This window comes from Egretta garzetta, unplaced genomic scaffold (genome assembly GCF_000687185.1).
Source record: "Egretta garzetta isolate BGI_Z169 unplaced genomic scaffold, ASM68718v1 scaffold136, whole genome shotgun sequence".
NCBI classification, from domain to species: domain Eukaryota; kingdom Metazoa; phylum Chordata; class Aves; order Pelecaniformes; family Ardeidae; genus Egretta; species Egretta garzetta.
In genome coordinates, this window is record NW_009260066.1 from 2885541 (window position 1) to 2911165 (window position 25625).

The 25625-nt window shown below is 39.3% G+C and overlaps 1 protein-coding gene across 2 annotated transcripts in view; it reads left to right on the forward strand.

The window, feature by feature from the left end:
• The window catches only part of VCAN (versican), a 114956-nt gene that overhangs the window by 39922 nt on the left and 49409 nt on the right, over positions 1–25625 (forward strand). The window contains exons 6-7 of one of the 2 annotated variants that reach the window (XM_009641147.2): positions 4234–4527; positions 16612–19809. In XM_009641147.2, coding sequence (XP_009639442.1) covers positions 4234–4527; positions 16612–19809 — 3492 coding nt within the window. The remainder of the gene's footprint in view (positions 1–4233; positions 4528–16611; positions 19810–25625) is intronic. The other variant, XM_035896633.1, reaches the window with a different exon arrangement.

Genomic DNA, 25625 nt, shown 5'->3' on the forward strand with positions numbered 1-25625 from the left:
TTTGAAAGAGAGAGAAAAATCATGACTTTCATCAGGTGTCTGTTTTAACCAAGCAAAACAAACACACATAACAGGAAAATCCTGGGGATTCTTCGAGTGCTCTGACCGCTGAGGCTGCATGATTGACCTGAAGCTGGGTTTTAAACAGGAGCCAGCAATAATATATATTACATTATTGTCTGCAGTCTAAACACTGTCATGGTCTCCATTTCACCCCCTGGTACAGTAGGACTAGTTTTTCTTCATATGCGAGTCTAAGCCCTGGGGTTGGCCTGAATAATATTGCTAAGTTACTTGGAGTGTACTCCAGCTATAAAAACATTGCACATGGCTTTTAACACACACAAAAATTGAATCTGCCCTGCTGGTGCTGGTGGCTATGTCATTTGTTTATCGACAAGACAAGTTTTCTCTTAATTTCCTTGTTTCCAGTGTTTTGGCTTGGAAATTTGAGGTGCTCTCAGGCATCATAATAAAGACACGGTAAGACTGTGAGAGGTTGAATCTTCCTGCTAAATATGGAACCCGTTGTGCTTCCAAAAATAGGAGTTAATTTTAGAGACTGCGTGGATTAAATGCATTTTATTAGCTTCACCATTAACTTTTTTGCTTTTTAGAGGAAGTTTCTGTGCAAGGGCGAAATCCTTTTCTGTTTGTACTTTGAAGGAGTCAGGATGTTTCAGCTACATTGACTGAAATGCTGGAAGTTAGGATTGGAGCACAAGTCCTTTTTCCATGGTGTCTTGAAAGCCTCTGTCAGTTCTGAGCCCATGAAAGAGCTCAGCAGAACCTGAGTGCCATTGTAGAGTTTTTCTCCGACTGCTTGGGGGTGCCAGAGGAAATTCCTAGTTTCTTGCTGTTCTTCTTTCAGTGATCAATGCCTTTCTTCATATGCCTTCTTTTGAGTTTCCTGCTCTATTACCCAGCTTTTTTTTGTGTAGGCTGACTGAAGAACAATGTGGTTTCCAACCTAAGATCTCACTATGAGAGAAAAAGCCATGTTGACAGTGAAGTATGACAAATGCTCTTTTCATATACAATAAATTGAATTTCCACATTGTTGTGAGGATAAAGAGGTGGGGGATTATTAAGTAGTGCTTCCAGAACATGCACCCAAAATATTAATAGTTTGGTAACATCTCTTTGTGACAAAGGAGACTGGTGGTGAGCAAGTATCTCAGCACTAATCATGTCGGAGAGGTGACACGGGTAGTAAAAGTCATCCCTGCACATTCCAAGTGATTGCACTTAATGCATGCCAACAGTAGGTCCTGATGAGCTGTCTCTGGGCCACCATATCCCTGAAGTGCTGCATCTGCTGTGCATAAAGTATACATGCCCACAGTCTTCTCCAGGTGAGAAGTGTAGGAGAGATTGTGCAAACTTTCTCACCACATAATTTAGGGCTGCTGTACATTGAACTGATGCCATTCGGCTGAAGAAGTGTTTTGAGCACCGTTTTTTTTCCCAAGCGCTCAACATAAAACATAAAACTTTTTCTTTCTTTTTTCTTGTAATGTAGTTTTGGAAGACTGCAGGACAACTTTTAAGTGGTTTTGGATTTATATAGCAAGGCCTTTATTAAGCTCATGCTTTGTTCTTAATATTTCATCCCAACAATTATTATACACGTTAAGTGCACAGTCATACAGAATTTTAATTTATTTTCAAACTGGACAGACAAATTGCAGAGTCATATCTCCTAGGGTAAATGACTGCTATTTGGAATCTGACTTTTGCACTTTACTGGATTTTTTTTTTTTTTTAAATAAGAATGCTTAAATCATATATGAAACACTCTTGAAATAGAGCAATTGCAAGCTGACATGTTTTAAAATATTTGTGCCTTTTATCTTATCACTAGCATTCTTGAAATAAATTAATATTTACTTGGTATATGATGGAATGACAACAAGGGCATTTTGCTGATCGCTCTGGCATGTTTCTGCATTCTTTGTGAATTTATCCTCACAAATTCTTTAATATACCAAACAGGTGGCAAAGAACGTGACTTTGGATTTAACTTATTGGACTATTCTGGTTAGGCTGCATTTTTCATTAAACACATGGGGGTTTTCGTGTCTAGTTTTTATCATAAAACACCCTGTTGCAAAGATGGTATCTGTATGACGGCAGCTGACTTGAATAGACGAACCAAAAAAATATATGTGAGGCCAGTAGAATATATTCAATACAAAGAAAGATACGCCACCCATCTTTCAAATGTGCAGTATTATCAATATTGCATATACAGGCATACTCCAAGACAAATTTAATGCAGATTTCTGTGTAGAAATGCTCTTGTGCAACTTGGATGAGTTAAATTCACTGCTAAAGCGACTTCTGTTACACAAGTACAGAGACTGAATGCTGGGGTTTGAAGTCATTCATTGCATTTCCTTGCTCAGAGCTAACTTTAATGCTATTACGCATAAGCTCAGTTTGGAGGCAGTGATCCAGATCAGCTGATCGGAAAATTGCTTTGCTATTAATCTTTCGCTGTTTACCCATTTTCCTATGTTTTCAATACATTCCTCCCAGAAAGAATGTTGTAGGATTGTTTGACATTATTTACTTTTTGATTCATCGTATTTATTACTAGAAAACTACTAAAATACATTGTTCTTCTTGTCTTGTTTCCTTGTTTAACTGGGACGATATTATCTGCTGTTTAATTGCAATAATTTTAACTAGTAATTTTCATATACATCATGGCTGCTGTGTGTCTTCAGAACAGAGAGGGCTGCCCTTGAGAGGTCTGTCTTTGCTCCATTGTTTCATGATGCTGCCATTGGGACAGCATGGTGGGATAACGGCATTTATCATTCCATGCTGGCCATGATACCAGATCTGTCCCTTGATGCAGAAAAAGCTGTCTTCTGCAGAAGTGTTTAATAAACAAAGTACATTGTCCATGTGGTCTGAAGAGCTGAATGAAGCGTTCTGGTACTTCTGAGGGTAAATGATTCTTTGCTTTCCTTATCTTAAAGTGTGTCCAATAGACATGCTCTGTCCTTCATGTCTAACTTAGAAACTCCCTACAACATGTGTAAAGAAACTTACACTATGGAGTGGGTATTACAGCTGTAATAACAAACCGAAGTTTGTACCTAGGAGGAAAAAGAGAATTGGCACATTGCCTCCTTTCACACTTATGTTCCTTTCAAGCCTGAAACAAGCGTAATATTGATGTGAATGAAACTGCTTGGGGTGATGCATTTTCTGCCTTTTGCTAGGTTGACTTGAGATAATGGCAGAGGTAAGACAGATTGCATGTCTAGTATGAATAAGCAGTGCTCTCCTGCAACAGTGACTGTTGTGTTCTGGCCTACTGTAGTTGAGGAAAAGAATTACTGTCTTGTAACAAATATTTGGAATTTGTGCTGTTTTCTACAGCTGAACGTGTTGATTTTAGGTCTCATCAGTTCTATCTGAAGTCTGAGCAAAAACTAGGAAGGAATCAGTTTACTGTTTCATTCCCAGGATATGAATGTTAGAGCCTTGATTTTCTTTATAGTGTTTGGGTGAACAAAGCAACCAAGCCAACTGCATAATGGTGATTTAGCTTGGAAGTAAAATATTGGATGTTACATTTGTTTTGTTTCAGTTTCCAACTTGGAAGGCTATTGTTTACAAATTAATATTCCATCAAAGCTAAACTATACTAGCAGCATTCTAGACTAATTCAACTTTTTCACACAAAAGGGTCTTTGTGCACGCAACAAGTCTACTGCATTCCCTCGCCTTTGTTTCCCCATGAGGCAAGATGACGACTGATGGAAATATGACATTAGGAGCTGCTGTGGAGCAGCCAGTGAAGAACATTTGCTTTTTTTGTGTGTCTCAAGTGAGATTCTAGTAATGACTAAAAAGGTCAGGTAGGAGGCTTGCAGATGTAAAAGATTTGTTTTACTGAGAAAGTAAAGTCTGTTGGACTGGATTTAATTAACGCAGCTGAGTTGCAAAGTCTACTCCAACAGCAGTCACAGAGGAGCTTCAAGGCTGCTATTGCCTCTGCCTAGAGACTGAGGGAGGGACTCAATCTCCTATCCTAAAGTTTGCATATAAATGCTCATCCTTGGTGGTAGGTTCATTTTCATATTCAAATCTGGGACATTTGATTTTCTGATTATCTGATTTTTTTAAGCAAAAAATATTGGAAAAGGGGAACTAAGCTGACTAAATGGTGGAACGTGATACTCAGTGTTTGTTATCTTTGTTTTCTTCCATTAGGTGAAGTTGTTCATGTCTCAGTCCCTGAGAAGCTCACCTTTGAGGAAGCTAAAGAGCTGTGTCGGAAAAGAGATGGCGTCCTTGCTTCTGTTGGGAACATGTATGTCGCCTGGAGGAATGGCTTTGACCAGTGTGACTATGGCTGGCTGGCAGATGGCAGCGTTCGTTACCCAGCCTCTGTGGCAAGGCCCCAGTGTGGTGGAGGTTTACTTGGGGTGAGAACCCTGTATCGCTATGAGAACCAAACAGGCTTTCCTTACCCAGATAGCAAGTTTGATGCCTACTGCTATGAACGTAAGCTTTTTTTTTTTAGTTACAATTTTCAGTATGCTCACCATGCTAACCCTGAAAAGTTTTTTCTTTAATATGTGTTTTGTTTCAGTTCTTGTGGTGCACATGAGTTTTAAAAAAATTGTTTTATCACTATGGCTTTACAAAAAAGAGAAAAGCCGAACTAAGACAAATGCCTTAAAGTAACATTGGCAGGTAAACATAGGCAAACTTTTAAGGTAAGATTTCAGCCTGAGCAGTGTCTTTATACAGAGTAACACACCATATCCACAGTCACCCTGAGACTGCGGATGCTACATATTTTGGTGCCTAGGTGCGCCCTGGTATCTTTGCGTCATGTTAGTGAACACAAGAACAGAAGAAATGTCCTACTTGACTGGGTGAATGACTGTCATCTAACTTGATATTCTGTCTCCAGTCATGGCAATAAGAGAGGCTGGTTACAGACTGCATACAAGCCTGGCCATTCTCAGGTCTCTGAGATGCCAGTAATTTGGGGGATGTCTCTGGATTCCAGGCATTTTATCCCATCATATTTTTAGGCTTCTAAAGCAGTTGTAAGTTCTCCTCTCACTCACTCAGTGTTTCACGTGCCAGTCAGCTGGTACTGTGGATGGTCTAAATTGCCTTTCTTACTGCTGCTTGTTTCCCTCATATTTTCAGAGGCCCATCAGGCATTTGCCACATTCACCTGGTAGACTGCATCGATCTAAACTTGTTCTCCTCCACACACCTGTCAGCTTTCCTTTGGCTTTAGGGTTAAATATTACTCTGTAACCTCTTCCATCTTCAGTGCCAGCAGCTGGCTACCCTATTATTGTGGTGCAGCCTATCGTTGCATAGGTTCCTCTTGTCCCAAAAGGTTCACCACCTTCTAGTGTACTTGAGTTTCTCTTCCCTATATCATTTCACCTGTGCATCAGTTCCAGATCCCTGCCCATCTCCCTCCACCATGGAGGTCCTGATCTCATCTGCCTGGCCTCCTCCAGAACATCCTTCCTACATTTCTCTCTGTCATTAGTGATGACTCCTTACTCTTTTCCTACACTTCCAGAAACCCATCCATGCATCTCATGATGTGCAACATGTAAGTTTCTGTGTAGCCCTTTCAAATACCACAGACCATCTGTGACAGGAGTGTTCTTTGTGCAGGAGGACACTGATACTGTTGGAAGGATCATCACATCTAAGAGATCAGACTGCTTCTTCCCCTCTGAATGTCATGCTTCCCTGAGACTTGCAGCAGCATAGGGAGGTTGGACTGCTCAATAGTTTTCCTGCAGGCCTCTCTGTTCAAGGAAGTTCCTGTGACTGCAAAGAGTACAATTGACATTGAGGTGTAAAGGCTACTTGTGTTGAGTTAAAAGTTCAGAACTTGGTCTTTAAATATGAATATAATTTTTTTTGACTCAGTCCTGTGACTCTAAGTCAGAACTGCTTGAAATATGCAGCCTGTACTTTCACCACTTTTGTGGATGGTGAACCAGTTGCAGCTGCAGATCTTTCCAACTCAGGTATTGAAGGCTCATTTATGAATAAACGTTATTGCTTGAGAACAAATCCCAACATCTGCTGTAACGTTACAGTCCGGCTGTTCTCCGACTCTCTTCTCATTTTCAAATAGGATTGCTTTTTTTTTTTCCATTATTGCTTGTGGGTAAGATGTTCCAAAACTTTGCATGTGGAAGTAGTCCTAATGGACTTCAAGGGAACTGCACACAGGAATAAGGACTACTTAAATTCAGGAGTGTGTGCTTTAATCGGCAGAGCAGAGTTTTGTCATGAGACTCCTTCTGTCCCTCCCCCCAATTTTTTATGATCGGTTTTAAGTGTTGTGGGTCAAATTGCCTTTAATGGGGATGAAATGCATCAGTCCTTCGAAAAGACCAAAGCAGAGACTGGACATTTTGCCTGTAATCTAGTCTTTGGTTAGGACAAATTCCAACTTTCTGCTTGTTTGTGTGAATTTCACCCCTTTCAAACAACATGTGCATTTTCAATGCTCTTTCCAGAAGTTTTAGTCAACAAATTCTAGCGACATACCATTTGTTCTGAAAACATCCTTGATAAGGATTGAGTTCTTACCTTTTGTATAACTGTTTTGTTTTGGTTTTTTTTACAAACTCTTGCCCTTGATACGTGGAGAATAAATATTTCATCAGTCTGCAACCCAGGAAGTAGACAGTCTACGACTATCAACCCTTTTGCAAGAAACAAAAAAAGACTAAACAGAACCCGCACAATTTGGTAGACAGTGGGCTGCTCTCTAGCAATTTTAATTACAATCAGCATTACATCAGAATTAATTAAATGCTGCTAGCTAGATGGCTCAGGTTTTGCCAAATACGTCTGGTTTTGTGTAGGGGAATGCAGGAGCGTAATGCTGAACTGTGTACCCTCCTTCAGGGTGCCTGTCTGCCACATATTTCAGAAGTTACTGAAAGCTCTCTCACGCTCTCAGAAGGTGCTCAGGATCTCACAGGAACCAGCTGTAACTCTTCATTGCTTTTGCTAAAAGATTTATGCAAGTGGTGAGTAACAAGACTTGCTGCCTAGCATCTTACTCTTTCACATCTCAAGCAGCTGCCTGAAGCAGTGGCTCCAGAGTGAGTCACTCTCTCCTGTTGGAGCCTTGGAGCCAGTCCCTTTCTGGGGGCAGAAAAAGGGCAAGAAATTAAAAAATGGTTCTACAGTATAGCAGGAGGCTTGAATTTAAGTCCTTGTTTCAAATCGTCTTTTGTCTGGAAGTTTCTTCCAAAACTTCTTATCTTTATTTCAAAGCTTTGGTGTAGTCATCCATTGCATAAAATCCGCTACCCCAAGCTCTGACTGCTTTTAGTTTGATAGGAAGCTTTTACGCAGCAATTCCCACCATGCCAAACAACAAAACAGTCCTCCCTAAGATCCTGACTCTTTCCACGTAACTCCAGTCCAGTGCGTATAGCTCTTATTGTGCTCATTAAGTGCCTCACTTTACACTGTTATGTTTCCCTCCTTGACTGAATACCCCGTCACACCAGCAAAAAACTTCTGTTGCTGACAAAGAAGAAAAAAGGGAGGTTGTTACATGCATTTATGAGATCTTACTCAGCTAAAGGGAAAAACACAGAGTGCCTCTGTGAGAAGGGCAGGATCAAGCCAGCTACCCAGGTAGCACGAGCACCCTTCTGTGTCTGCAGCACAGATGTTCATGCGGTGATCTCAGGTTTTTTATAGCATCCCTGTAAAGTTTCCTTTGCCTCCTGTGTGAAAGCTAGTGAAGTTCCCATTGACTCAGCTTTGAGGGTTATGGCCACATGTTGCACATTTAGTCTAAGGTGAAATGGCAATGATGAAGGGCCTGCGTCTGCCACTTTTACTCATGCTGAGTAATACTATACTGCCTGAGTAAGGCCACCAAAACAAGCGTCTCCCAGCCACAGAAAGGATGAGTCCAATGCATGAATTTACACGTACTCTGAAGCAATACATTTGTGGCAAAGCAGGCATCCCTTTTAGTCATTACAAAGATAAATTGTATATTTAAGAAAGGGGTTAGCTCTTTCTTCAGCCCTGCTTAGATACTTCTATCATCCTATTAAAAGTCTCTGGTGAAAAATCTCAAAATATTAATTTTGAATTGCAGTTAAAAGAAATCTCAATCTGTATTTTGAACATGTGGCTTACTTTTAAAAAGGACTCATATTTATTAAAATACATGAAAAACAGTAACCCAAGCAGTAAATTCAACTTACAATTCATACGCGCTAGTTTCAATAAAACAGCCAACCTGGACAGCATTTAACAGTACAGTTAAGTTCAGGATTTTAACTTCAGCAGCGTTCTGGTTACAAAATTACATTGCACAAATTGTCCTGACTTTAAGAAAATTAAAGTGGCCCAGACTAATAATACATGATTTAAAATCTAAAAATCTTGTTAAAAAATAAAAAAAACCTTCTTCCCTTTGATCACAAGTGGTTTTCACTCTACAGAAACCACATGGCTCTGAGTTTCTGAAACAGTATCCGCGTGTTTTCTCTCATCTGTCCAAGACTTTTGCCAGCTTTTTTAGTTCTTTTTGTCTGAGAGGTACCTAATCACGTATCTGATGGGCCTTGAAAAAGTTTCAGGTTAGACACATGATTAAGTACTTGAAGCTTCTTGGAAGCCATCGTTAGAGGAAAAGTTTTTCAAGTGTTAACACATAGAACTTCTATTTAAGATTAAAACAAAAAAAGATAGAAAAACTCTTGCTGAACAGTTATATTTATTTGCAAGACAATAACATATCAGCAAAAGAATTATCATTTTTAATACTTACTTCATTTAATTTAATAGTTAGCTCTTGCATAGAGCTGTAGGGTATTTATTCATTTCCATCTCTCAGCCCCCCAGCCTCACCAGGTCTGATTCACTGAAGTTTGTGGGAATCTTGCCACAGAGTTCAACCGACTTTGGATGGGGCATTTTGTTCTGTAGTATCTGTAGAACAAATTGCACTCCAGAAATGCACTAATCAAGAAGTATACAGCTTTTGCCTTACACACCTACAACAAAACTGAACGTGATAAACTTCATACACAGAGGTGGTCGAGTTTTTGAAACACAAATCTGTGTTTTGCTGAGAAACACTTATTAAAGCTGAATTCTTTCATAGGCCTGTATTGATTTTGGCGAATCTTTCAGCAAAACATTTGCTTGACTCAAAACACGTGTTGATCGTTTTGCTTTGGATTTGACCATTTTGGTTCAGATTTGCTCTTTCATTTTGACTTTGTTTCATGCACCTTTGTTGTTTCTCTTTGGTTATGCCGCTTTGGTTTGGCATTATGATTTCATTTTAGCTGGAGCTTGGAAAATTCCAGTTCTGAGACAGTGTTGACATATGTGTTCATCATGAATGGAGTCCATGTTGGTTTGATTGTTTCAATACAGCCCCATCAAGAGCATATCTAAGTCAACCACTGCTTGTGACTGAGGGCCCCTCTGATGCTTCATCCATTTAAAGCTCAAAATCAGAGCGCAATTTTGTAGAAGAAATATAGGAAACCTCAACCTTTATAGCATGTAGAAGGACAGACCTTTGTAAGGTGAAAGTGGAGAAAAATTGTTTCTCTGCAAACCTCTTTCCTGCCTGCCCCAAAACCTCTCCAACCCAAGCCCTCTGTTTCTTGTCACTTCAAGTAAGAGTGTTTCACTAGGACGGGGTTCTTGGTAATGCAAGGCAACTTGCAAGCAGTGTTCTTCTATGGAGGAGGGAAAAAGCAAGGAAAGAGGAAAAAGCCCCTTCTTTGGGAGATCCTACAGCATGAGCCACCATGATTGCAGGCTAAGGCTCAGAAAACATCAGCTGTGCTCCACTTGTCCGGCAGCAGAAAGGATAAGATTTTTACGCATCAGTCAAAAGCTGGCAGAAGAAATGCTGTCTTCCCTTTTGCTGCTTGTGACTTAGTTTAGAGAACCTTGAATAACTAGGCAGCTCTGTCCTTCTCCACAGCAACCATTGGTAGCTACATATCCCAGCTATTTCCTGGATGAGGGAATTATTTCCAGCCTGATGTCAGGGACTGTATTATGGGAGATCTGTGGATTTTTTGATCAGTTTGGGAATGACCACAGAATACTGAAGACATCGGGTGTGGTGACATCCAGGGAACAAAACTGTCAGTCTGAAGAAAATTAAACACAGTGGAGTACTGAACAAAACACAGCCAGTGTCCTCCACCATTTCACAGTCCGGTATTAGAATGGGTAAAACGCCTTTGAGCAGGCAAGCATCTCAAGGTCACGGCACTGACCACAGTGTACGCGAGGTTGTTGGCTCTGTTCATGCTTCCTTTCCCCTCTGTGAGGGTGAAGGTATGCAAAGGGCTTAAGCTGCCTTAGCGAGGCAGCTACCACCAGATAGCAATTCTCTAGCTTTTATTATTTTGCTAAGAAGGTGGATCTCTCTAATTCTCTCAGATATGCAGCTTAGCAAGACCTACACAGCTGCAGATATCTCCAGTAATATCTTGGACCAGGTGTATGAGGAATAAATCCCTGAAGCTCTCTGCTGGGTTTACAGCAACACGCGGACATCACAGAGGCTGTGCAGACGAACAGCTCGCAGTGTGTTTCTTACCCCGCTCTGCTTCAGTTGCACGTTGAAGGGGTTTTGAGAAGTCAGTCAGACCATGCTGAAAACACCAAGAAGATTTCAACCCACTTCAGACAATCCTGTACCATGGGCTTCAATAGCACCTAACCCTGAGAAGGAGGAGAAGGTGGTGGTTGGGTGCAGCTTTACCTTTTAAATGCAGTGTAAAGTGTGAACAGAGATAACCTGATTTACCAATCTAGCTGGTGGATGTGGAGCAACTGTTTGGAGCCTCAGGGAACAGAGCTTCAGGAGGAGACATTTCTTTTGCCAGAGGACGTGAACTTGCATTTATCTAGTCATTAAAAACTGGGTTCCTTAAGAATAGTCCCTAAGTGCAAATAGTGTGGACAGAGGGAAAACGGAAAGCAAAGAGGACACAGCTGAGGGCATTTCTCTTTCATTCCCTCAGATCACTGAACAGGTCAGGTAACAAAGGCAAGGTGAAGAAGTAAAAGATCCATCCCTTTAGGTGTTCAAGTACAGGAAAGATAAATTGGTTTTGCTCTTTATTAACTTTGCTCACTGCTGTGGGAACCAGGTACCACTCATGGGGCATACAGGTAATTTGTTTACTTTCACACTAGGTGGGGAGAGCAAAGCAGCAAGATTTTTGCTGTTGGTTCCTGATCCAAGTGACAATCTTGGCTCTCTTTGTTCTTCATTTGTTTTTTGCGGTCAGGAGGCGAAGATCGTTGTTTTTATTTTGGTGCTGGGATACAGATTTCATTAAGAAGAGCTGACTAAAGAGGCGTGCTGATTTTTGGTCCTCTTTGGCAGTTTTGTTATAAATAACTTCAAAGGAAAAAAGCTTTTTGCTATTGTTCTTTTGTGGCTAGATTGACAGGTTAAAATTTGTTCGGAGAGCTACACTTGCATGTGGGGAAGCCAGGACAACATATCCTTCCCCCTTTAACTGTCTGACTTCAGAAGTTAAGAAATAGCTAGTGGTTTTACTTAAGAGTATTTGTGTTCACAGAGCTAATAGAGCTGCTGCTTCTGCTGTTTTGTCAGCTGGAAGAACCATGGGCATAATGGTGTGAAGAGGATGCATGACCTTCCATCATGTTTTTAAGTTTTTCCTTAAAAATAAGATAGTCCAATAGCTTTTAATTTTTTATTTTTTTTTTTAAGAATCACATTAATTTCTCTGTTATTGCATGGATTTTGTAAGTGGAATAGATACTGCTTTTAGATTTTTTGAATTATTTTTCTCATGGCATCTGGCCTGTGTTTTGATGTCAAAACACAGTATAGGTAAGTGGGAATAAGCAGCAGGAGTTATAGAGAAACTCTTACAGCTGCAGTATCATATTTTGAGTCCTCCTTATGCTACTACGGGTCTCATAAGTAATGAGCAAAACTCCACATTCCTTGTCCACCATTCTGTTTCCTGAAATGAATGAATGAGCAGGTACTGAGGCATTGCAACAACGCAACAACGAGAGGTTTCTGGCTTAGTCTGTAATCCAGAGCACCAATATTTTTTTTTTTTTGATCTGTTCTTACTGTTAGACTTGTGCAGTTTGGGAGGTTCTGCCAACAATTTAAACTCCAGCTGGCATAACTCTTGGAGTCAGGGGAACATTCAAGACTGTCCTTTCTGCCAGGATTGGTAGCAGGGAAGGGACAGACACAGAATAAACTTAACAAAGCAGCAAACAGAAATTAACATGCAAAAATATGCAAAAATTAAGCAAAGCATCTTCTCTGCATTGACATCATGCTCTAAAAGGGCTGGAAGATGTCAAACTGTTAATTTTGACTGTCTTAACATCACTTATATTTTGGAGTAATTTATTCTGGCAGAATATTCACATATATAATTCTTTATTCACAGAAAGAATTCACTATTTCCAGGTTTTGTTCTGACTTAAACCAATTTTTTGTTGTTTTGATTGTTGGCAATGACTCAAAACAGTTTCTTTTTCTATCTGTAGAGTCTCTGTTCTTCCAGGTTGCTAAGTACATACCTAAATGTAAACACAAAGCGATATTTCTGAGTGCAGAGAAACTGCTCAAGTGATTCAAATTAGACACAGTTAAGAATTTTGTAGAACTGGTTATGCTGAAAATACGTCTGTATAAATTTTTAATATATATAAGCTTTAAAATAAGTATTTTCTCCTCCAGAAAGTACACCCAGATATCCTGGAAGTATTATTAAACAGCACAGAGCATACTAAAATCCTTATTTGGTAATCACAAAGTTAAAACACATCTAAATTATGTAGTGTGATTTCCTTGAAAAAATATTAAGCTTTAATATTGCTACATTATTTTGAATCCTTATTTAAACAATGGTGGGAGAGAAAAGGAAGAAAATGCTGTACGGTGAAAGCATAAAGTAAATAAACAGACAGTGAAAATATATAGTATCTCTGGAAAGTCATATACTCCATCTAAAATCAACTTCATGCAGGTTGTTCAATATAAAAGGAATTGATTAAAAAATGACAAGATACACTTTGATGTGAGCAGCTGTTGGTGAGATAATTTGCTTTCTTGTGGCTAATATGTTCATGAATTTTATTAGGAAAATCTGCCTCATGTCTTAAATCAGAAGAAGGACAAAAGAGATAGCATATTGCATGCATGATGCAAGGAGTACAGTAATGCAAAACATCTGGGTGGAGAGGACGACAGTTCAAACTGATGTTCAGTCTATTAAAAAAGCAACCTTCTCTTTGGTTTTTTCTTTTCCTGCAGGGAAAAAACCCAACAGCATTGATAGATTTCTCTTTGAAGAAACATCTTTTTCTGATCCACTCAAATAAGTTTGCAAACCTGAATTATCTGTATGAAAAAAATCTTATATTTATGGCAAAGCAGATTTAGAGGCCCTGTAGCTGATTTTAACCAGAACTACTCTTTGCACACTAGTAACCCCATGTCAGTTTCCACAGGAGAAAATTTGGCTGTTTATTGATAAAATCTTTTTTTAAAAAGTGCTTTTCTTACACCAGCATATGAATTGAATATTTATTGATTCATTTATTAATATGAGTGAATCAAATACACTTGCTGCTTTTTCAGATTTACTTCATAAATGTGTACCTATTTTGTCAACTAATTAGCAGAAAATGACTCATGAACAACAAATAACTGCATCTCAGGCATAAATATGTGAACTTTTGGGACTTTCAAACATTTATTGGGAATTGGGAAGCTACATGAATGATTGTTATTAAGTATACACTATTTTCCAGCAGTGATGAAATAGTTACCCTTTTTCCCCACAAATTTTAAAATCTGTTCTCATGCCCTCATTTTCATCTAGCTTTGTTAGAAGGTATTATGTCTTCATATACTTTCAAACAGTGATCTTGATAGTCACTTAAAATATGGTAATTGGGGTCTCGATGTTGGCTGCAAAACAAATTCAATCAGCATTAAGGAAACTCATCCTATGGTAAGAAGGGAGAATATGTGACTATGCTGTCTCCTTTCTATTTTGACATAAAAAAGAGCTGTTAAGGCAAATCGGTGTATTCTGTGGTATAAATTTAACACTTACCAACTACAACTCATCAGGACAGCGCTAACTTACTGGTGTGCACTCTTAATTCCCTGGTTGTGAAGTAAAACTGTGGTTTAAACCATCCTCATACAAGCAGAGAGGGAAGAAAAATTGTAAGAATTTGTTGATTCTTGATTGTGGGAACACCATCTCACACTTCAATCACATGGGTATTGAAAAGAACAATAAACATCCACTTTAGTTGTAGAACCCCAAAACACAAAAATCACTTGCGTGAAGGCCGTGCTTTGCTTAGTGGGATTTCAAGAACTTTAATCCTTCTTGCTCAACTGAATATTTTAACCTACAAAAAAAAAGAAGAGTATATAAGTAGCTAAGTCATCTTTGTGAAACCACAAAAAGATTTAACATACGGTAGGGAAAAGGATCCATTCCTTTTTCTGCTGGCAAAGAACACCACCGCTTCTAAACATAGCGACGTCATATTTTCTTACCCTCACAATTTCCTTTTTGCTTTAACTTCTCATTCAAGAAAGCCGAAATATCGGCTCTTTTCCCTTATTCCCCTACTCTGTAAATCTACCCGTTCTTCTAGAAATCCTGAGAAGCCATTGTCTGGCAAGCCTATCTACTTTAGGGTAAATCACATAGCTCTCTTGCAAAGGTGACATTTTCAAAGCTTGGTGTGTGAAACTAAACAAATATTTGTGTGACCCTAACTTACACATGGGGAATTCATATCTACAAATATCAAAGGGGTACCTAATTAGACATGGGTGTGTGAAAAGAACTGATTTGTGCATACATACTGCGTATGCTTGCATATAAGCTGCCATTGCACAAATACGCGACTGAGTTGAGTCTTTCTAAATTTTTCATTTATTTGCTTCCTCTTCTTTGCTCGTACTATTAGCTCCCGCAAGTCCTGTGTCAGCCAGAGGCTGCATCATCATCATCTAGAACATCTCCATCCCTGTATGCCAGGCAATAAAACTCCAATCTCAGAACTCACTTTTCCCCCTCATAACTGGTATTCATACCTTACATTAAGTAAAGTTTCCCAATCTCTTTTAACTCACAGCAATAATAATGAGACTTTGGCTTCAATAGTTTCTTGTAAAATCCTGTAACTGTTTTGATTTCTGCATGTTAGGGGAATAAACTTGCTCTATTAGAAGCTGAGCAGTATTTTCTTTTGCAAGAAGCTATACATGTAGTTGTGTCTGTCTGGTAAGCAGTCAGTCCTCATACACACATTCTTCATGTGCTTAGTGTGATTTAAAGGACCATATTTTTCTCTTAACTAGCATCTGTATAAGGGTTTTGACTCTCAGTCACTTAACAGTTAGCAGCACTGATTTAAGTGCTGTTCACATCTTCCACTTGTCTGCTCCCATTGCCCTTCTGAAGATTACCAACATGGAAGAATTGGCAGAAGGGGAGATGTTTCCACTCCGGGCTTTTCCCAAGCAAATTCTGTTTTCTTAGCACAAACTCACCTTTTTCAGGAGTTTAAAATCTGATACCAGACTTTGCAGTGTCATGGTTGTTGGCACACATTTCCTCCTCAGACAGGATGGAAATCTACAGCAGAAGGAGTGAACAAGAGATAAGACAGCAAGATTCTTTAAAACATCACAGTTTGGTTCACTGGAAAGACCTTTCTCTGTGTCTCTTACAAATCTGGGATAGCTACCCCCTTACTCTTCCCATCATTCGGAGGGTTCAACACTCTGCCTTTTCATGTTCAACATTCCCATAGAAGCACTTTTGTGTGTGCAGGACTTTCAAATGTATATCTTTGAAGTGTTTTCCAAAGATCAACATCATTATACTATTAAGTTTATGATCTTATGGTTTACTGTTCTCACCTTTCCCCATAATAAATTTCTCTCAGTATAATTTAAATGCAGGGCAGCAGCTCTTGCAGCACTGTAAAACAGTACTTTCTGATGGCATGTTTGTTCCTGTTGCTTAAGCATGCTCTCACTCCTGTGAGGGTTCCTTTTTGCAATTTGTAATTACGTGCTGAAAATAAACTAAAGTGGTATTTCACTCCCTTTATACATTTGAGTTGTGTGCTACAGTAAGCTTTGAAGAAAACCCACAGGTTTGCAGCACCACTCTTTCATGACATCATGAAATAAACTTTTATATTCCCTGATCGGTACTTAGCTGTTTAATGGGTATTTGTATAATATGAGGACTTCTGGAGGTAATTATATAAACAATGAATATGAAGGATACTGCCTCTCTTTTCATTTCATCTGACTTTAAGTTAGATGTTCTGCAGCTTTATAATGTGTTATTTTATGTCATTCAAAGCTCTGTTGTACACTAAACAGCTATCTAAGGCCTTTGAACTTTATACTTATTTCTCAGTGTAACGTTTAGTTTTTGTTGGGAACATTCAAACTGAATTAAAGTAACATTTGTTTGTGTTCTGACTGAATGATTCCTTCACTTTTTTTTTTTCTTTTTTAAGGTAAAAAAATCGTATCAGAGCCTACAACTGTTAAGCTGATTACGTCTCTGAAAACTGACAGTGTGAAATTGTCATCTGCTAAAGTTACTCTTAAACCTCCTGTTCTTGAGACTTCGATTACTGAAGTGGCCATCACCAGAACAGAGGCCCCTGCTTTGGAGGAAACAACCCTAAAGACTGAAGAAGATACAGAAATGACTACTGATGTGGCTGAGGAAAAAAGGGAAATGGAGGTGCTTATGGAGAACATTAAGTTAACCACCCTTCTACCTCAGACTGTCACAGATGGCGAAATAAGCACTTACGATACACTGGGGAGGACTGAATATGATGTTTCACCTAGGTTAACAGAGAGCACATCTGCAGCTTTGGAACTGGAGCACTCTTACTCTGAAGCAGAATTGCCCGAGGAACAAGGTAGGTCTGAAAGCATTGAGGACGCTTTCTTGACCTCTATAATTTTTCAGGATAGCACAGCTGTAGCTAAGAGTTCCACTGGTTCATGGGAAGATACTGAAACAGGAGATACACAAAAACATGATGCTGATAATCAGACTGAACAAATAGAAGTGGGTCCTGTGATGACAGCTACAAATAGCTTGTTACCAACTTCTCGGAGAGAGTTTCCCAGGACAGGGACTTCAGTTTCCCTAACAAAAGAGAATATGTATCTTGGTGCCCACTCAACAAAAGAACCCACAAAAAAGTCAATGGAGGCGAAATCTGACAAGAAACTTACAACTGTTGTAATCCCTAAAGCTTTGTTCACTGATCAGTATGATCTTACCACAGAGGGGGAGGGCAGAGAGAGCATGTACACCGTTATCCCTGATAGAGTTTCTGGCATAGCTACTGGTAGCATCGCAGAATCAGATCTGCCTGCTGCATCAGAGACACTCGTGGATGAGCATGCAGTAACCACTGGACAGTTTTCTACAGCAGATGAGTCAACTCCATTTGTTAAATTTAGTTCTGCCACAGTGTTTGATAATGAGGCATCAGCTGAAGGAAGCAGAGAGGACCTGAGGGATGTGCAGCCTACTGTGACATCTGGAGTACCTGTATCCTTTTCTGTATCAACTGTTAATCAAACAGGATCTGAGGCCATCACTCTCGCAGGAAGTACTGTTTCCCCACAAAACTTTGGAGAAGGCACCACATTGGTTATCCACTCATCTCAGCAAATGGAAGGATCAGCCATTTTAGAGGAGCAGGAAAAAACAAAGGAGCCAGAAATGAGAACAATGGATGTTAAGATCCCTCATGCCACAACCGTCATTCCTACTCGTGTTACAGCAGAATCTGAGGGACGTTCTGCAAGTGAGAAGTTCACACAGGCTCCTCCAGCTTCTGGCATGTGGCTGCTGACAGATAAAGATCAGGGGCATATGATAGAAGAGTCATCTCATACTAAGAGAATAGATGAGTTAGATACAGAAGATGGTACCTCTGGAATGGAGCCTACATCATCTCCAGGGCAAATTACAGAATATACAAAGCATCCAGGAGCTCCGATTTCAGCCGTTACAGATGAAACTGAGACAAGCATGGAGCCAGTGGAAACAAAAAGTGATGAAGAAGCTGTGTCAGCTGATTTTGATCAGAGTAAAGATACTACAGGTGTCTCCCACACAAGCAGCTCTTTGGATTTGGAAATGGTCACAGTATCCAAAATATCAGTGGATGAAAGTAGTGCAACAATAAAGTCTCTTAGCTCCTCCAGTGTCACTGTATTACCAACTGCTATGCCCACAGTCATGGAGGTAACTGAACATGAGGGAGATGAAACATCAGGGTATGTTTTGAAAACGTCCATTCCTACCCCAGAAGTGGAACAGAGAGAGGCTACTGAGACATCGGTAGCAACACCTGCTGAAGAAGTCTCTACTGAAATGGAGGTCTCAAAATACATGGTGACAGAGGAAGGCCAAACAAGCATTGTGACATCAGCTGATGAGGAGTCAGTGGCAACCCTTCAAGACGGAAAAGGAACACCATCAGCTGGCTTTGGAGGGACAAAGGAATCGATTATATTTACAGATGTAACAAAGGTAGATACTGCAGTTCCACAGAAAGAACATGATGCTTCCCTAGTTCCAGTTACTGTAGAGAGTGAGGTCACTAGAGATATGCCAGTTACTGATCAGACTCCTTTTGATGGTATCTTTCATACAGAAGCAACAGAAACAACTGCTAAAGATAGTGAGGTGTTCCCAGAGGAACTCTCCACAGAAGCTCAAGATAAGGAACAAGATACTGCCACAGAGTCTACCTTATCTGTGACATCTGTCCAAATACATGAACAAAAGACGGCATCAGGATCTGAATCATCTCAAACAGATATTCAGGAAAAACAGGATGAGACAGGTTCGGCTTATGATGAGACATATCCAGCAACAGAAGTATCACTGCCTGCAGTGAAGCTCACAGATTATGGAAGCATCCTGGGACCTGATGAAGCTAGCACCAGGACGTCGCATCTCACAGTGACTCCGAAAGCTGAAACTGCTACTGATCAAGAAGAGAAGGTCACTGAAGTGATGCCTTTAACAGAGGGTACCCAAGCAAAAACATATGAAAGCAGAGGAACCCCTGCCAGGGAAGAAGACAGTGATGTAGTGAGCTGGGAATCTGTGCTGGCCCCCCATACGATGCCAAGAGGTCATTCTACTGTGGAAAGCGTTACTCATCTGACTTTGGGAGCTTCTCCAAGCCAAACTCTGGAAGGTTCTGGAGTATCAGAAGAACCTGAAGAAATCAAAACTGCTGTATTTTCAGCTAGTGCCACAGACAAGGCAACAATTCTCAGTGATGTAACAACACCTTCCATTAGTGCTGTAGACAAAATTCAGCCTACATCAGCATCCAAACCTTCTGTTACTCAAAAGTCACCACTTATCATTCCTGAGGAAGAAGAGGAGGTAACAAGCAATGACATCATCATAATTGATGAATCTATTTCTCCCAGTAAAGCCACTGCTGATGATGATCTGACAGGAAAGGTGTTAGAACCAGAAATCGATAAGGAATATTTCACAGCATCGACTGCTACTGCAGTTGCACGACCTACTGCACCACCCAAAGTGAAGGAGGCCACAGAGGCTTTACAACCTCAAGAGGTGTCTCCTTCTACTTCACAACCTGATAGTGGAAATGACATAAGATTGTATGTTATTCAAATCACAGGCAATGATACAGGTAAGATTTTGCCTTTTAGACCTGCAGTCCATCAGAATGGACAGTTTATCGTAACAAACTGGTGTACTTTAGAATATACCGGAGATGTTTCTTGGATCACTGAAGGATGCAAAGTACAAGTTTTGTCTAGACAGCAACTTACTAAGTATTGGTAGGTCTACTTTTCAATCCATTAAAAAAGCCTCAGAAATGCATTATATATATGGTTTGGGGTAAGATTAATTTCTATATAAGGATGAATATGAAACTGTTGTATTTCTTCTTAAAAATCATGATGACTATAGTCCAGTTTTCTTATTTAATGTTGTCAGGTCACTGATTTAACTTCAGCTATCTGAAACAAGCATTTTAATTCCACAGCTTCCATTCCATGCATTACTAGTCCTAAACGAAGCGCTAGATTATTTTAACATTCCATTAGTCTGTAGCAATTAACAACGTTATGTACAGTGTAGTCAGCTAAAAAAGGTTAAGGCACTCTACTGTGTCCACAAGTGGACCTCCTTTTGGGGGAAGGGTTTTCGCATATTTTTGTAGCATATCATAATTTTTTTTTTAACCCATTTTGCAGAATCTGTGATGTAAATAGACATAATTTTTAGTTTCATTCTATTTTTTAGCTGATGGCACTGTACATGTGTATGTAGCTTCAATTCCATGGGTATCCAGAACAGAAACTCCTGAAGTAGTGATGAATTGTTGAGTTTTATGATGAATATTTCTCCATAATGCAGTAGCTGAAGGCTACAAAATTTTACATTAAAGAATCCTGTCAACTGACTATTATTTAAGACGACTTGGTAAAACCTTGTTTTTTAAAATTAAATGTATAAGAACTGACAAAAAGGATAAAGCTCAAAATACCTATTAGGTTCAATGTTGCATTCTGTTTAATTATTTTATAGTTATTTTATAATAATTTTATATTCTGAAGGGACACAGTAAAAATTCATTTTATGTCTTATATACCTTAACTATGTGCAATGCTTTTGAATGGTTATATATGAAACTGTTTTTTCATTGGTTCTCATCCGTAACATCCATATTTCTGAAGAACTTATGCAACAGAATTCAAAATTTATTGAAGTCTTTTGGTTGTTTTTGTCAGGTTTGTGCTTCGTAGAGTTTCATTCAAAAATTAAAAGGCAGAAGTAGTTTTCTTGAGATGTGCCATATCATTATTGGACTTTTCATACAGTGGATTTTGTATTTTTACTCACTTTATGCTTATTACCCTAGTCTATATTTGCAAGATGTAAAACTGCACAAGTCATATCAGTGGTAGCTTAACCTTCTATTTTAGAAAATAATAGTTCTGTTATTTTGATATTTAAACACTACTTTTGTTCCTGTGGTATATTATCATTATTTTGACTGAAGCTTTAGATGTTGCCAGTGTCTTGGAAGTCTCAATTAAATGAGACAAGTCTGGTAAGTCAGAACAGAAGGGCAATTTCTGAAGACTAGAGATAAGCTACATCTGAAATACTTTTGTACCTATGGAAGTTTGGTTAATTCGACTTAATAATTAATAGTTGCACTGTCTAGTAGTGAACTAGTTTTCCCTGTTACATTGTTGAGTTATACTGCACTTTATTGCACATGGGAGAGTGGGTTGTGCTGGGCAGCTGTATGTTCCAGGTGGACGGAAAGAAGTAGGATGGTTTGGGAGGGTGTGGAAACTTGATGTTTTCTTCAGGTAGTGCACAAGGTGTATGATTCAGGACTTCTTTGCATATACATAAAGGAGAGTCTTATTTTACACTTTTTTTTTCAGAACGGTGTGGGTACTGTGATACATTAAATTAGGAATTAGTTCCAGCTGGATTATCTAAAGGACAGTGGTTTGAATGCATAGCTGCTCTTCATAGCTACTTTTGCTTTCACTTGGATGATCAGGTCCTTAGGACATACTTTCTTCAGTATTTGCCTTCTGCATCTTCACAAACTTTCTAAATCTGTGCATGCATTTTCCAGGCTTATATATGCATATGTGTGGGGATGTTTATAAGTAGAGTTGAAGCTATACACGCTTAAAGTTCTGCCTTTAGGAATGTTTTGGTTTGTCAGCATAGAAAAATATTTCTTTTTCTTGAAATATTATGAAATTCTCTATGTGGTATATACACATAAAGAGAATGCAGTATCTGTATTCTCTTTAAACATAAAGGGATTTATCATGTATCTAGTGGAAGGTCAAAAAGGAGTTTTGATTTTTCCTTTTTCACAGTCTGACAGTGGAAATTCCTCCATTTACCTACGCACAGGGAAAAGGCACCCGATACCTACTTACCACAAGTTAAGCTAGAGCTGCCAAAGATTTATTCTGTCTGAGGATTTGGATTAGTGTTTTCTTTTCTTTCTCCAGAAATGAAAGACTGCATCTGAAAAATTCTGTCAAGCCCAGTTTCGCTCCTTTGTTCCTTAGTCCATAAACTTTTCTTCATCCTAAAGAAAATGTTCATAGGAGTACTGAAGAGGAATGAATTTACCAAATATTACTAACATAGGCCCTTCACTAGGACATAGTTCAGCTTCTTATTCTATCACTCTTTTTTTGAAAACTGATCTGCAGTCATACAGGGACTACATAAGCTGTACCTTTGGGGTTTTGTTCTCAGCTAAATGGGAACAAGAAATACAGTTTTCATGATTCCATCTCTATGAAAAAACAAAGGTTTTTCCTCCTTTGCTTTGGCATGTTTTCAAGGTAATATGACTTAACATAAAATGGTCAGTGAGGGTTATAAGCAAAGGCTTTCATGATTTTCAAGACAAGGGTCCAAAAGTGCCTCCTAAGAAATGACAACTTGCTTACCAAAGCCCTTCAAATGATAGCTCTTTCAAATATGAATAATAATGAGAGGTTTGCTGTATAAACAGTATTGTGTATAAATGAATATAATATTTTCCTTTTTGTGTATGCACAAGTGTTGGAAATATTTATGAGATTAGTTTTTTTTTCATCTTTCTTCACCTCCTTCTTATTCAGCTTTTGCCAGAAGCAACAGTTTAATAGTGAAGCAGGGCTCAACAGAAACACAAGTACCATGTTTTGTTTCCTATCAGCCGTATCACTTAATTACAGTAAGAACTTGCTACTATACTAACACAGCTGAATATTACCCTCTGCATCTCCATTTGCCATCTGTAGCGTAGGCATAATAATATTTAAGTGCTCCACAGAGGTGCCATTAGTCTTTGTTAGTTATGAGCACATGGAAGAGAAGGGTCACGCTGAACGAATGGAGTTTTGAGAGATACAGATGTTTTTAACAGTTCCTAGCAAGCAGGACAGAGCATATCCCCTACAGCACAGGGGACCCTTTGAGACTGGCAGGTGTTCTACCTCCCAGTGAAGCGTGGCGAGAGCAGCCTGGTGAGTTCACCTGTAGGCACGTGCTGGTAGATGGAGAAGTGGGAAGGATTTCTTGCGCCTTTCTTCTCAGTCTCAAACCCTCGCTAAACTGGCACCAACTTCGCTGAAGCGCTTTGAAGTCTTTGGCTGGAATGTGCTGTCGATGTATGGAATGTGTTATGGATGTATGGAATGTGTGGGATATTATTCTTCATTATTATTTTAGACTCAAGCTGTACTTGAAAGATGTTGACTGGGTGAAAATCTTGTAAATATAGAGGCAAGGATCTTAGGCTGTCTTAAATGTGCCCCCCCCTGCTTAATACGAAGTAGTGCAAAGTATAACTGAAAGTTGATATTAAATATTTTACATTTTCTAATACAATAAGCTCTTAAATTTATTAGGCCAGAAAAAGTTTCTCGTAGAGAACTTCTTTTCTTATGTCATCCAAGAGGTAAATAGTTACACTCTTAGCTTTTAAAATGCATGCTTGCAATCAGTTAAAACTTTCATAAAGGAAGTTTCAGTTACTTTTAGATAAAAGAATTTGCCTGTGGAAAAAGAATTAATTTGGGGGCCTGGTAGATCAAGCTCATTAGCTTAAATTCTGGAAAATGTGCTCTAGTGCTGGTAAGAAAGAATGCACTGCCGAATGGATTAAGCTGCTTATTTGTATAAGAATACGGCAGTTTTCATTGAGAAAATGTATTGTGCAAACAATCCATATACTTCCATGTAAGCAAGTGTGAGGCAGGTGCACAAACTAATGAGGGATATGAGGCATGTTTTTTCTGACAGCCTATGGCACATGGGCAGATCTAGGGCAGGTGTTCCAGTTAATGAGGAAACTATATTTGTGTGCGGGGAAACATCCCTTTTTATGCTACGAAAAGGACCATGCACATGTTTCGTAATGGAAGGAGCTTGAAACTTCATTCACTTGAGTGGAACAACAGGCTATTCCCTTGGGATCGTGACTGTGCTGTGAAAGTGAGAAAGTAGAATAGCCCTGCACTGTGATGTGTTATCACATTAGCAGCTTTCCATTGCATCAGATAGGACGGAGGAGTTTGTCTTTCACTGCAAAGATGCAAAACATCCTACCTTGTGTCCTTTTATGTTCTCATAGCTCCTGTGTATTGTGGTGGTGAGGGCTGATTCTGTTGCTGGAAGGTAATGGATTAGCAGCTAAAAAAAAAAAAAAAAAAAAACCCAAACCTGAAGGAACTTTTCAGCTCATAAACCTTTTATGAGCTGAAAAGTGCTTGTGGGGGTGTTGTTTAACGGTGGTTGAGGGGATGCTGGAAACATAATTCCTGTCTGTATCAGGAGTAATTTGCACACCTGCATTTTTTGGAGACATTTAAAAGTCTTTAGTTAGTGAATATGTTTCAAAGAGCTTATTGGACCCTGGGACTCACACCAGCTCTGTCTGGTTTCTTGTCCCCTCCAGCTCTGAGCAGAAAAAAATTGCAGGAACTTGTGCTTCGTAAATGTGGAATTTTATGGAAAGAGGTTGCAAACCTTTGTGTTTCAACATGTAATTCTCTGGCATGCATATTTCTGTCTTAGCAGTGTAAGAGGGCATGTGAAATTTGAATGAAATGCATAATGGTAATGAGTCATAGTCATAAACTGTAACAAAGAAGGCAGAATAGAGTCTTTTCAGGTGCCTCTTAGGACTTGTCTTAAAATTCATTTAATCCTGTTGTCTTCACAGCTCCTTGGAGGGCTGTCATGGCTCTCTCTAAGTGTGATTCTAGTATCTAGACTGGGTTGCTTTTTGGCCAGTTTATACCCATGCTTATTTCTGCCAGCGTTGTCTTTAGCTTGAATAGGTCTTTTTTCTTCCTGACATTTGGTACTTTAATTTCTCTGGTCAGTCATAGAGAACAACCATGTCCCCTTTCAGCCTTCATTTTGCTAACTTCTGAGGGGAACTTGTGCATGGGAGGGTGGAAATTCTCTGGGAACATGCTGGGAGGAAAGAAGCTGGCTTCGGAGGCTGTGGGTGTTAGGATGGTGCTATGGCCAGACCAGATGATGGTGTGGAAGGACAGGAGCAGCATGCCTGGTAACACCATTTCCAGGCAGCACCTTACTTGCAGTAGAGCCAGCTTAAAAGCGTGCAGCATGTAGGCTTGCGTCTGTCTGCACCTGTACCCACACTGTTCTCTTTTAAGTTAGTTTATTTGTGCCCACGGGCAAATATCTATCTGGACACTGCTCTTTTTAGTACACACTCACGTGCTATATGCAATTTTTGGCATACCTTTGAAAAATAACATGTATTAATTACTGTGTTAGGGAGACTTCTGCTGAAGGTGAGGAGATTTTGTCCTCTATGTGTTGAAATCACCTTTTGTTTTTCCTCAAATGAAAAATATATGCTACTGAAACTTATTATTTATTCATAGGACATATGTCAAATCAAAGTTTATTGTAAAGGAAGGATGC